This window comes from Oryctolagus cuniculus, chromosome 11 (genome assembly GCF_964237555.1).
Source record: "Oryctolagus cuniculus chromosome 11, mOryCun1.1, whole genome shotgun sequence".
Taxonomy (NCBI): domain Eukaryota; kingdom Metazoa; phylum Chordata; class Mammalia; order Lagomorpha; family Leporidae; genus Oryctolagus; species Oryctolagus cuniculus.
The window spans coordinates 91,127,045-91,141,189 of record NC_091442.1 but is presented as its reverse complement, the minus strand read 5'-3'; the positions used below and the strand labels follow the sequence as shown (position 1 = coordinate 91,141,189).

Here is a 14,145-nt window from a genome sequence, read left to right as displayed (position 1 = left end):
AGGCTAAGCCTCTGCCTGCAGTTCTGGCATCCCATGTGGCCACCAGTTTGAGTTCCGGCTGCTCCACTTCAGATCCAGCTCCCTGCTAATGTGCCTGGGAAACCAGCAGAACATGGCTCAAGTCCTCGGACTTTTGCACCCACATGGGAGACCTGGAAGAAGCTCCTGGTTCCAGGCTACAGAGTGGACCAGCAGATGGAACATTTCTCTCTCTCACCCTCTCTCTCCTCTCTCTGTATTTCTGCCTTTCAAATAAATAAAATAAATCTTTAAATAAGTAAATATTAATTCAATTGATCCTGATTTGCATTTTTAAATGATGGTACTTCAAAATGTTCATGGGAAAATGGAATGAAAAGATGTTTATTTGGGTACAGAAATGTCTGAAATCAATGCATATGAGGGATTCTCAAAAAGTTCATGGAAAATGTATATTATGAAAAAACAAGTCATGGATTTCCAAATTTCGTAGTATCCTTATAAACTTTTCATCACTGCAGAAAGTTTTATAGCATGAGGAGGTGATGGTGCAGACTCATAAGTGGGAAATACCCCAGATGTGTATCCAGGGGGACTTAACACATGGTGGCCTTTAGTCAAGTCAGATTACTTGGCCTCTTTGAGCCTCTATTTCTTTTTAACCTGTTCAGTAGAATGCATCAGCAGCATCTAAGGACTGGATGTTATAAAGCAACTTAAGCCTTAGTGAGCATAGTGCTGGACATATAGTAAATATTTGGTTAAGAGTTACACACTGATACTGTTTTATGATCAAGTAAACTGAATAAGGGACAGCCAGACTAGATGCCCCAACTCAAGGCTGAGAAGAGCCTGAGGTAGTACCACTGAAGGAATGATGGCAGTGAGCACAGTGGGACCCATGCCTACCGTGGCTCCCCGTTGACTACTTGTGCCTTTGCCCATATTCTAATCAGGTTGTTCTCAGATTCTGAGAGCTATTGGCAAGACCAAGAAAAAGTACTTGGCTTATATTTTGGGAGACTTCTGGGAGAGGAGCTGGTCTAGCAAACATGCCATGATCTCAGCTTCCAATTGGGAAAATAAAGTTTTTAAAGACAGAGAAAGGGGAAAATATTCTCCAAAGCAAGGTAGACCCATTGGAAATGGAATGGTGCTAAACCACTTTTTTTTTTTTTGCATTGTAAATCGTTGGCTATATTATTCAACTGAAAACTTTTACAGTGCTATAAGAGAAGGGTAGGGATAGAGAGATAAGAGAACCTGGAACTCTGTAACTTACCAGGGTTTTATGCTCCCAAAGTCATTTGCTTATATAGCTCTCAATAAAGAACATGGATTGAATATTTTCAAGGCATTTACACGTTCACTTATCTCAACTTATCAATGACTGATTGCTTGATGTAGGAACTTGAATTTCCATTTTACAACTGAAGGAAACAGTGGAACAAAAAGAGTATAGATTTGTTCCAAATTCCTTGGTTCCAAATCTGTTGCTTATTCACACATACCACGACTAATGTAAATATGTTAGACATTTTTTAAAGCCTGTAAAATAAGATTGACAAATCTAGGTAGATGCTAGATAAGCATCTCAGATGTTCAGTCCAAGGTAAGTGGATTAAGTTATGGTGCTGAACCAATCTTTCTAAAATATCTAAGTGATAAAGCACCTGCATCTTATAAATGATATTGTGCTTTACAAATTTGTTGGGCATCCACATAGATCAGCAATTCTCAAACTTGAGAGGACTTGACAAGTAAGACTCAGTGTATCTGGTATGGCCTGAGAATTCACATTTCTGCCAGATTCCATATTGTTTCTGACATGTAATTTTGAGGTATACCCTTTGAAAATCACTGACAAGAAAAGCATACTTTACTCCTAATCCTGTGGAGGAGCAGGTTAGAAAATAGTCTTGGTGAGCCGGAGGGCCGGCGCCGCGGCTCACTAGGCTAATCCTCCGCCTTGTGGCGCCGGCACACCGGGTTCTAGTCCCGGTCAGGGCGCCGGATTCTGTCCCGGTTGCTCCTCTTCCAGGCCAGCTCTCTGCTGTGGCCCGGGAGTGCAGTGGAGGATGGCCCAAGTGCTTGGGCCCTGCACCCCATGGGAGACCAGGAAAAAGCACCTGGCTCCTGGCTCCTGCCATCGGATCAGCGCGGTGCACCGGCTGCAGTGCGCCGGCTGCGGTGGCCATTGGAGGGTGAACCAACGGCAAAGGAAGACCTTCCTCTCTGTCTCTCTCTCTCTCACTGTCCACTCTGCCTGTAAAAAAAAAAAAAAAAGAAAAGAAAAGAAAATAGTCTTGGAGAGGAATTCTAGGACCAGAGATAGAAACTGAGATTCATATTTTGTTTCAAAATTTAGTGGGTTACATCTAGCTACTCATTTATGAATTTGGAGTCTGGAATATTTGTATCATCATTTAGTTTTATTACAAAGGGAAATTGAGGATGGAATATATCTCTATCCAGTGCTAACAAGAAAATCTAACAAGTTTGTATCTGTTTTTCTCCACACAACTAAAAATAATATGATTAACTGATGAGTATCATTTTTCTTAAGGAATTTTTTTCTTTTTTTCTCTACTTTTGTAGGTGGCAAATCTTCCAAAAGACTATATGATAACCCTCAACTATGTCCCCGGGATGGACATTTTGGTATGTAAATGATACATTTCTGATTTTCATTTTAGTAGCTGACGTAAGAGATGGGATCATTGGTACTGAGATAGGAAATAACCTGCCTTTCAGGAGCTTGCTAATTGTCACTATTTGAAGAAGATATCTTTGGAGTTTAGCTTGCATCACTTTCTTTCTGTAAGTACTCGCTAAACGTTTCAGCAAATGCACCTTACAACTGTGCTCTTGAAGTACATAAGATCATCTTCCTTGAAACAAGTCAGATCTCTCTTTTTCCTTGAGAATCCTCCCTGAAAATACTCGAGAGTAAGATTTAGTAAATTTCTTTCTTATATATTTAATTTGAGAACACAAAATACTTAATAGACTCTTTGAATGTTACAATAAAACTATGTGATTGCAATTATAAATACTACTCTCTTACCGAAACCAAAACTTTTTAACTGCTTTTCTCATTATATAATATCTGAATTCATACATTAAGAAATATTTCAGACATAGAATAAGATATTGCTGTATATCCCAGAACTGTCAGGTTGTCTAATATTTGCTTCAAACAGATGTTTTTACTAATGAAACCTTATAAATATTAAGTAAAGCCTCTTTAGCGCCTCTTTTGTCTTTATTAGTCCCCACTTTGTTTCTTAGTGGTAACAATGAATTTGAAGTGGGATTTTCCATGTCAGTGCATGTTTTCAGGGCTTGTGATGAGGAGAACTCTAATATTTTAGGAGACCCTATGGAGCTATGTAGAGCACAACAGTGCACAGTAGCCCTGTGTACTCTTTATGCTTTTACTACAGGGTGTGCACTCATAATTAAGATAGCTCGCGTGCTTAGAAACTTTATGTCGGGTGAAGCATTTAGCCAGCTGTTAAGACACTGGCTAAGATGTGTGCATCCGGCACCTCAGTGCCTGGGTTTGAGCCCCTGCTGTGCTCCAGATTCCAGCTTCCTGCTAATGCGGACCTTGGGAGGCAGCAGTGATGGCTCCAGTCACTGGGTTCTTGTCCCCCACAGGGGAGCCCCAGATTGAGTTCCCGCTCCTGGTTTCTCCTTGAACCCATCCCTAGCTGTTGTGGGTATATGGAAAGTGAATCAAAAGATGGTAGCTCTGTGTGTCTGTCTCTCTGCCTTTAAAATAAATACCTAAATAAACATTATGTTGATCAACATTTATGTTGATGTATAACACTTACAACTTTCTTATATTTTTCATCCTTTCGACATGTTGTTCTATGTATATTTACTTACACCACTGAATCCTTTTCCTGGAGTAAATTGAAAACCATCTGGGCTATTCTGTTCCTTGCAATTCTAACCTATCCGTAATTTACCAAATACTTATTACACATTTCCTCTATGTATGGTACCTTGTACTAGAGTTTGAGCAACTTTTATGGCTCAATAAGTAAAAAATGAATATCAATCTAACCACAGTCCTGTGTTTTTGTGTTTAAGATGCCTTTCAAAGACTACAAAGTTGTAATTTCAAGAAAATGTCAATGTTTCTTTGCATTGCTTAGCATTTCAGCATGAACTACCCTCAGTTCTTAGAACTCCTTAGAACGTGTATCTTCATGTTGAACCAGTTTTCAACAAGCCTAGGTCAATGCTCATCCTATTGAGCTAGGGGGAGTTCTCTGGGAATAGAAATATAAAATTATAGCAGCCTGAAGGTTAATTAATCCAATCATTTGATCACTCAGCCAGCAATTATTTGGCTAGGAAAACCTATGGAGCCAGCACTTTGCTGGGCTGTTAAGAAAAAAAATATGCATCAATTAGGAAAGAGCCTTCTGTTCAAAAAGTTTAATACTAAATGGGGGGATATTATCTGGCCTTTGGGTGACACTTTAGAAAAACCCTGTGACAAAGGTAGCATTCCTAACAGCATTCCTGTTTTACAAATGACACACTAAGGTTTACAATGCTAGACGTACTTTGCCCAAGGTTATACAACTGAAAAGCGAGAGTGTTCAAAAGAAACTCCCGGGTTATCTGACTCTTAACCCTGGGTTTACGGTGTGGAGAGCTAACTGGTGAGGGAAAGTGTTGGAAGGGAAGTGCTAGGTCATAAAGACCCACCCCTACTCCTGACTGCAGAGCCTTTAGGATGCTGATTGCCAAACTTACTGGAAGAAATCCTGCTGCTCTTTGAAAAGTAAGTGTTACCCTGAAAATCACTAACTGGATCATTTGTGCTTGTATAATCACAGATTGTGCTTGATCATAGAGTTCAGTATTGGCTGGTGATAACCAAAGCCAGACTTGGACAAATAAAGCCAGTGAATTGCCACATATTTTGTGCTTGTTTCTGTAATTGAAAAAAATCGGCTATTACTTGGTCTTGGCACGCTATCCTGGAACTAGTGCGGAGGCACCGTTTGTGGTGACCAGGGTTGGCAAGGAAAACAAGCCAGAGCATGGAACTTTGGGCAGAAATTGGGGTCTTACCTTCATTTTAAAATGTTAGTTCCTGCCAAGAGCAGAGAGGCCTGATTGTGTGCTGGGGTCAGAGCTCCAGATGCCTTATCTTTTGTCTTTAAACAATAGAGGGTGGAGGGTGAATGGGTGCCAGAAAGATTCCCTGGGGCCAAAGCAATACAATTCTGCCTGAGGCACTGGGCAGAAGTGAGTTCTAGAACAGAATACAGTTTATTTTTTTGCCTGTATTTTAGAAATCAACTACACACTGCTGAAAAGGGGTGTCTACCTTTCTAAGGGCCTTCTTAACAAAATTACCTAGCAGATTCTCAGTCACAAATAGCAGGGTATGATCCACCAGTTAGCATTTAAATCCAACGATAATCACCAATCCTATTTTAAACTCTTTACAACTATAATATCATCAGATGTTAGGAGTCTTAAAAAATACCTAAACATTACTGCTCCTTTCCATCCCTAGTCACGTTATTGTAGAAAGAACAAGCAGAGTTGCTGAATTTGTGCTATAAACTTGAAGTTGCTTATTGGAGTAAAAACTTATTTGTTGCCTTTTACTTGAAGTAAATTCTATACTCATCAATTTTCTTTTAAGTTTTTATTTGGTGATAACTTCAAATTTACAGAAAAGTTGCAGCAATATGCAAAGAACACGCATATATATCCTCTAATCCAGATTCTTATATTTTTAATATCTGGCCTAATCATTTGCTTTATCAGTCGCTTTCTTTTGTTACATGCATAGGTGTTTAGTTAATTTTCTGAGCTTCTTGAGTAACTTATATACATCATGACCATTTACTTCTAAATACTTCAGTGTGTACTTCCTAAGTAAAGGATAATTCTTTAATCTTGCCTAACCATAGTATATTGGCAGTTTCAATAAATTCAACAATAATTTAAAACTTTAATCTGTTGACCATATTTCAGTTTTGTACATTTTGTAAGGATTTATTTATTTATTTGAAAGGCACACTAATGAGAGAGAGAGAGAGAGAGATCTTCCACCTACTGTGTTACTCCTCTTCTGGCTTCAACAACACCAACCCCACAATTTTCATTTTGATATCACCTGAATAATGACCCCCTAAAGATATCCTGTCCTGTGAATATTTATTTTACATGACGAAAGGGATTTTGCAGGTGTAACCAAGAATTTTGAGGTGGGAAGATTATGCTGGATCCATTATCCAGGTGGGCCCAGTCAAATCTACTTGAATCCTTATAAAAGAGAGACAGGATATCAAAGCCAGAGTGGAGATTTGAAAATGTTACATGTGGGATTTAAAGATGGAGGGGCCCACAAACCATAGATCACAGGCTGCCGGCAAAGAAGATTCTCCTTTGGAGCCTTCAGAAGAAATATATCCCCAATGAACACATTGACTTATTAGTAAGACCTATTTTGGACTTCTGACTTCAATAATTATAAAATAATAAATTTGTATTGTTTTGAGCCACCAACTTTGTGGCCATTTGCTATAGAAGCAATAGGAAACTAATACACCAGGTCTCAATAGTTTCCCTAAGACTTTCTCCACCTTTCTTTGTCTTATCGCAGTGAAATTATTCCACCTGACAATCAATATAAAAATTATAGGAGTCTGCTGTGCATTTTACACCTGCAACACGCTCCAGTTCAGACACTGCATTTTCATCAGAAATACGTATTCCACATTTAGATGTTCATGGAATTTACCATGGAAAATGTATATTCAGATATCTATATTTAGGTATGTATCCAGAAATACTTAAAAGTCAGGTCAGAGGTTATCTGCTTAGCCACACTAGACACATCTGAAAGATAAGTAGCTATAGGTCCATAATGACTTCCGATGTTAACCAGCGCAGGTTCAACAGCCTCCTTCCCTTCACAGATAGAGAACCTGAAGCCCTGAACAGATTAGATGACTTGCCTAACAATCGCAAAGTGAACTGACAGAACTGAGACGAAAACTTGGGCCTCCAGTTCTTTACCACCCCATGTTCTTTTACCGCTATTGTGGATGTGCCCAGGAGCCATTCATGGGCCTTCCCTGGGAAACCACGTGCATTTGCAATGCCTGAGTTGAATACCAACCAAATCATACTGAGGTTTCTTCATCACTTCAATTCAAACAAAAAAGTGCAAAGTTAGATGACCAAAGTGAACTCTGAGGACCACGGTTAGTTGTTATGAAAAGGACTAAAATAAATCATACAAGTACAGTTCATCCAAAAAGAAGATGTTGAAAATGCTTACCCAGGCAATGTGAACACACAGTAGTTTGCAAGGTGCTGTTATAGGGATGTTTTAAATTTGCTCACTGAATGTTTGGGAGTGGCAGGAGAGTGTCACCTGTGTAGCCATAAGTTAAACACCAAGAGGATAACAAGGAAAGTCCAACAATGTCTGTTGGCTTTACTGTTTCATTGTCAGGATTACTCAGAGAAATTCTTTTTCATTTGGATGACTCTAGCTGCATTGAAATGAAACAGAGTCATTCATTTCCATTCCTAAGGGATTTCTTAATTGAGCCCCCAACAACCACTATCTGTGGTCCAGATGTAAGATCCCATGAGTCATAGTGAATCCAGCAGAAAAAAAGGCTGGTCACACATGCCTTGACTATCCTTGCTGATAAAAAAACCAGATGAGTGACTGAGACTCTTGGTTCCTCATGTTTCTGTTTAACCTTGTTGTGCAACCTTCACCTAGGACTTGGTTTTCCCACTTAGGAAATTGTGGGACCACACGGTCTTCAGTATTCTTTCTGTATCTAAGATCCTATGATTCTAATGACATGACACAGTTCTATGTTATGTTGATGGCTTAGCCTCAAAGGAGATGCTGAAAGCACCAGACAATAGAAATGTTTTGTGCATTGGGCATTTGCATCTCTGGTTCTTGCAAACATATTTGATATAGAAAACAAAACAAAGTGTTTAGTTGAATAAGAAGGCTGGGTGAATACTTGTGAATATTCCTCAGAGCTTTCCTAGTTTACCAAGCAGGGCTTTTCTCCATTGGAATCTCTGATATTTCACCTCAGTTCCTGTGAAGAGAACTCTCACCAGAGAGAAGCCAACTCTTGACCCAATGAGAAATTGCATAGATATTCTCTGTAAGAATAGCTACCAAATAAAAAAGTAGCCTAAAGTACATTCATGATGAGATGCTATAGTATGTTTTGCTGACTTTCAGCTTCTAATTTTATAAAAAATATTTTTTTTTAGTTTAATTCATTTATTTGAAATGCAGAGTGACAAACAAAGAAGGGGAGAGAGAAAGATCTTCCATTGCTGGTTTACTCCCCAGATGCCCACAACAGCTGGGGCTGGGCCAGGCTGAAGCCAGTAACCATGAATTCTACCTGGGTTCCCTATGTCGGTTGTGGGAACCTAAGCTATCACATGCTGCTCCCCAGGGTGTGCATTGGCAAGAAGCTGGACTGGAGGCAGAGATGAGACTATATCCCAGGCACTTCCGTATGGAAGTAAGTGTTGCAGGTGGCAGCTTAACTTGCTGCACCACCATGTCCACCCCTAATTCCATAAATCTTACAGTGACTGCCTTTAGGGACCCTCTGTATCTGATACTGATGCAGGATGATGTGTCAACTTCTTTCAACTAAAAATCCATGCTAAACTTCTCTTAACTAAAAATTTACTGAATGAGGCGGGGAATGGAGAGGAGGAAACATGGCAGATTAGCAAGTCCCCAGGGTGTTTTTAAAGCACCCTGTTTATTTCAGGAAGAGTCTCACATTTACCAGCTCTGAGACTACAGAAGTGCTGTATTGGACATCTTATAGAATTTATATATCATCTTTAAAAACATGTGTTTGGTTTTAGAATTTACATGGGAATTTTCACTGTTGATCTTTGGAAGCAGTCACAGTTTAGTTGTGTTTAGAAAACTTTTCATTCTATTTATTGTTCATTTTATCTTTTATTTAGTGAAATAGTGGAGTTGGTACTCATGGTAATTTAAAAGCCCTAAATCATCAGTGGGAGTGGCATGACAATAGGCTAAGGATATTGGCTCAATATCATTGAATTAGTTAGGATAATGTGTGTTAAATATATAGGAATAAAAAGCATATGTCATTTCAGTAGTCCTGGGTAGAGTTGGGTTCTATCTAACCCAGAAGCTAACTAATTAGCTAATTCAGAAAATGTGAGACGGGAACTACCAATAAAGCAGCTAGAAACATATGGAGTATGGAGTCAAAGAAAAATCTAGACAAACTTTCCATTCAAAGTTCGGTCTCTATTTTTTCTTCTGGAAACTATGGGCACATGGGTGAATACAACATCAAATTGCATGCACTTCAGGAATCTGAAAACTATTCTTTTTGTCAGCTCTTTGACATCCTGTGTGACTGTCAACTCTCCCCCTTCACATCTTCCAGTGAAAAAGAGAACACTGCATCTTAAGTTCTAATGAATGTTATGAATATTCATTTAAATTTATTTAAGTTTAAAATGGTCTCTGAAAGATAAGAAACCCTGATAATGCTATTTATTAGGGCAAAGAACAAAGTACATTTGTGAAATTGACAGTCTTTTATCATCTGTTTCATAATCATAATCTTAGAAGAATTGAAAAACAGAGAGAGACTGCCTGTTATCTCATAAACAAATTACTTAGTTCATTGTGTTTTGTTCTCTTTGGAAATCAGTGACAATGTTTAATTTCTTATTTTTTTAATATTTATTTTATTTAAAGGCAGAGTAACAGTGAGGGAGAGAAAGAGATCTTCCATCTGGTGGTTCACCCTCCAAATGGCCACAACGGCTAGGGCTGGACCAGGCTTAAGCCAGGTGTCAGTAACTCCATGCTGGTCTCCCATATGAGTGGCAGAGGCCCAAGCACTTGGACCACCTTCTGCTGCCTTCCCAGGAGCATTAGCATGGAGATGGATCAGAAGCAGAGCAGTTGCAACTAGAACTATGCTCCTATGTGAGATGCTGGTTTCCCGGACAACAGCTTAACCTGTTATGTCACGACCCCAGCCCTAATATTTCATTTTAAAAACTATATATGAAAGTGCTTGATATTCTAGTCAAGTCAAGGCTGGTCAAAACAGGCTGACATTTAATATTATTTGCTTGCTACTGTTTTATCTTTAATAAATCTAGGAATCATAAAAAGCTAATAAATACAGTTAAGTAAATTAGAAGATACAAATAAATAGTTTTTCAACAGTGTAGTTGAAAAGTTCTTATCAACTCTCTACAAATTGTTCATGTCTTGAAAAGGACACATTAGGGTAAAATTAGGTTTGGGGGTTTCCATAAGGCAGCTATAAGAAATTATAGAATTGGGGTTGAAAATTGGACTGGAAAAAGTTCATTGTTCAAAATGGTGATCTAGATATGTGAAAATATGGGGAGAATGGGTTATAGCTAAATAGGAACTAGAATAAAACATGTAAACAAAGTTCAGTTGAAAATAGAGATAAACAGAATTTCCAGTTTAAAAATTAACAATAGGGGCCAGCACTGTGGCACACTGGGTTCAGCCCTGCCTGCAGTGCTGGCATCCCATATGCACACCGGTTCAAGACTGGGATGCTAGACTTCCAATCCACCTCCCTGTGAATGCACCTGGCAAAGCAGCAGAAGATGGCCAAAGTCCTTGGGCCCCTATTCCTAAGTGAGAGGCCCAGAGGAAGCTTCTGGCTCCTGGCTTCAGACTGGCCCAACTCCAGCCATTTGAGGAATGAACCAGTGGATGGAAGACTTCTCTCTCTCTGCCTCTGCCTCTCCTTCTCTATATTTCCACCTTTCACATAAATAAATAAATAAATCTTTAATTAAAATTAAAATAAAAAATAAATATTTTCTACTTTAACCATGAAAGAGAAGAAAAGGAAGGAACCCATTCATTTAAGGCAACAACCACAAAAATGAAGTGCCTTAATTCACAACAAGGAAATTTGATTTTGCTCTTATCAGAAGATCCCAGAGAAGGATGTATAACAATATTCAGAAAGTGCTGGAAAGAGTTTGAAAAGATTAATACTAGAATGGTATTTGTCACAGAAAAATCTGTACACTTACAACTGAAAGAACTAGTTGGTGAAGGCTATTCTAACACATAGCTACTCTTCTAAGAGAACTTACAGTATGTGCTGTGTTCCATAGCCTAACAGTCTTTGCTGATAGGCCTGGCTATCTAAAAAGAATTTTCACTGCCTAAATAGAAACTTGCAGAACAGTCCCTTATCTAAGGAAAGATGGACAGCTTTGAAAGAGACCTACTAATGACGCAAGTATGAACTTACATGTGCTTGAGATAAGTATTCACTTAACAAAACAAAGAATCCATTCTGAACACACTTTGTAAATACATAGTCTTTAGAACTTGATCATGATGTGTTGAGAAGGCCACTTGAACTAATTCCCATTTGGGGATTTGTTTATCTAGTTTATCCAAAAGTAGAACCAACAATCCTAAAAGTTTTGAATGACATTTAATGCTTCCAGTAATTGGGGTTTGCATACTTGTACATAAACCAGTTTCTTTTCTCACGTATTAACTAAAACTGTTCTGTCAAATTAATATAGAAAACAATTAATATAGAATGGCTCTCTTGTATAATTTAGAATAAAAAGTAATTCATTTTCCCCACAGAGATTTTGTTGGTAAATAGTTTGTTGATGGCTTGATTCATTTTCCATAGCGTCAGTTACTCTGAGTTCAATATTTTTATTATAATAGAAATGCCATTGTTATTTATATAGAAGAAATTACATAATTATTACTGTTACATTTGAATCTTAAAATGAAAAATGTTTTGGTGGAAATGTGCTTCATCTTGATGTAATATACCTACACAATATCCTTGATTTTTCCTCTTGGCATCAAAGCTTAATTATTTACTTTTGGTTCAAAGAGTATGCTAATCCTCAATATGAAAATTTTTTTTCTTATTCATTAATCTTTTTTATATACTTGTGCATCCACTCATCACCACAGGGAACAAGACTTTTAAAAAATGCTGCCCTCAGGAAACTTAGTTTCTGATTATCTACGTTATCTAGTTACAACTACCCTTTATAGAAGATTTCATAATTCCCATTTCATAGACAAGCAAAGTGAGGTTCAGAGAATTTTTGTGGCATGCCTTGAGTCTTAGCCAGAATTGCACTCAGGTGTTCCTGATTCCAGAGCTTGAGCTTCTAATAGGCAAGACAAGCTTCATGGGCTGGGCTCCTTGCTTGCTTTAATGCTGTCCTCGCACAATCTTTAAATTCTTAATAGGTTTTGAACAATGAATACATTTTCGTTTTACTCTTGGTCCCATAAATAATGTAGTTTGTTCTGCCACTAGGCAGAAGGACTTCTCCCTTAGACCAATTTCCACCAGGGTTGTTTTGTATATACCTGCAAGAGTTCATCTGTTTAGAAGTCTTGGAATCTATCAAGCACCTTAGAAATGTAGCTATTATCAATCAATTGTTTTATATTCCACTCTTTCAAAAAACTGAAGGCTGGATTCTCCCCATAGTAATTTTTTACAATTCTCTCTGCATCTAAAGCTGTTTTGAGAAACAATGTATAAACAATAAATATTCATTAATAGCATTAACTTCCATTAATATCTGTACTTTATCAGGGATAAAAATTGATTCTGTCTTGGCTTAATTTTATTCCATAGAATAGAATATCATCAATATTTTTCTCTGGTCTTTATGCATTTGTAAATTTTGAAACAGGGTATTAGACCTGAATTAAAAAAAAAAAAAAAAAAAACAACACAAGAATTTACCTGTTCTGCTTTAAGAAAACCCATTGTCCGGCAGTCAATAATTGAAACATTGATGGTTTTGAAGAGTATTCTAAGTTTACTGCACTTACTAAAACAGAGGCTTTGTTTCCTTTCTTTCCATTTCCTGCAGCCAAGTCATTGTTGGATACATGAGATGGTGATACAGTTGTCAGTCAGCTTGACTAATCTTCTGGATAAGTTTTCAAATATTTCTGAAGGCTTGAGTAATTATTCTATCATAGACAAACTTGGGAAAATAGTGGATGACCTTGTGGAGTGTGTGGAAGAAAACTCACCTAAGGTAACTGATGTTCACTGGGACTGTTTATTACTCCTCTCTGAAACCTATGCCAATTAGTGGGTGGGGGGGAGCGTGGAGCATTTCAATTTGTGTTGTTTAGAATTCAGGAACCTTGAACTTGAAACTCTTTCTTAAAAGTTTTATTTATTTAATGGAAATGTAAAGCGGCAGAGAGAGAGAAATCTTCCATCTACTGGTTCATTACCCAAATGCCTAAAACAGCCAGAGCTGGGCCAGGCTGAAGCCTGGTGCGAGGAATTCCATCCAAGTTTCCTATCACCTTGACCCATCACCTCCTGCCTCTGAAAGCGCACATTAGCAGGAAGCTGGATCGGAATCGGACAAGAGTTGAACCAAAGTGCTCCAATATGGGATGTAGATGTCATAAGCAGTAGCTTAACAGCTGTGCCACAAGACCCACCCCTAAAAAATCTTTTGAAGATGAGCATAGAAAACAAGGAGGTATACTACAATGCTAAAATGTATATTCAGAGTTAAATATTGTCATCTCATATAAAAAAAATTCTTTTCACTACACTGTAAAAGCAGTCCTACTTTCATCTTATATGAAAAAATAGTATAAGAGAATGAAGTTCTCACAACCTTCCTACTAAGTTACAGATGTTCATCTAAATGGAAAATTGTCCATAGTGAACACTGATAGTCCCCCTCTGACCCTTACTGTAATAACTCCCTAGCTCTCAACAAAGCAGGGCTCCTCAAAGTCATTGGATAATTGGTCATCTCCAATGTCGGGATATGGGCATGAGAGTCTTTGGCTTCAATTTACTGTATACTCCAAAAATTAAGAATGAGATCTTGGAGTTCAGATTCCGGCTCTATCACTAATGTGCTTTTTCTACCTGAATATTTAAATACTTTCTCCCCTCTCTCATCAGAGTCCCAGCTACTCTTTAAGAACCAACGACAGTGTCAGTCCCATTGTACTTGCCAATCTTAGAAGTCTTACCATACAAATCACCTAATCACTACATTTTACTGTTTCTGCTGATGGCC

General features: G+C 38.1%; 1 protein-coding gene and 1 long non-coding RNA gene across 3 annotated transcripts in view; one reads left to right on the top strand and one right to left on the bottom strand.

Annotated features, from left to right (window-relative positions):
• The window catches only part of LOC127491170 (uncharacterized), a 392,060-nt gene that overhangs the window by 333,533 nt on the left and 44,382 nt on the right, over window positions 1-14,145 (bottom strand). The window lies entirely within an intron of this gene.
• KITLG (KIT ligand) overlaps window positions 1-14,145 on the top strand; it is a gene marked incomplete at its 5' end in the record, with an annotated part of 37,611 nt that overhangs the window by 10,372 nt on the left and 13,094 nt on the right. Inside the window, 2 exon segments of the mRNA NM_001082223.1 lie at window positions 2,578-2,640; window positions 12,958-13,128. Coding sequence (NP_001075692.1) covers window positions 2,578-2,640; window positions 12,958-13,128 — 234 coding nt within the window.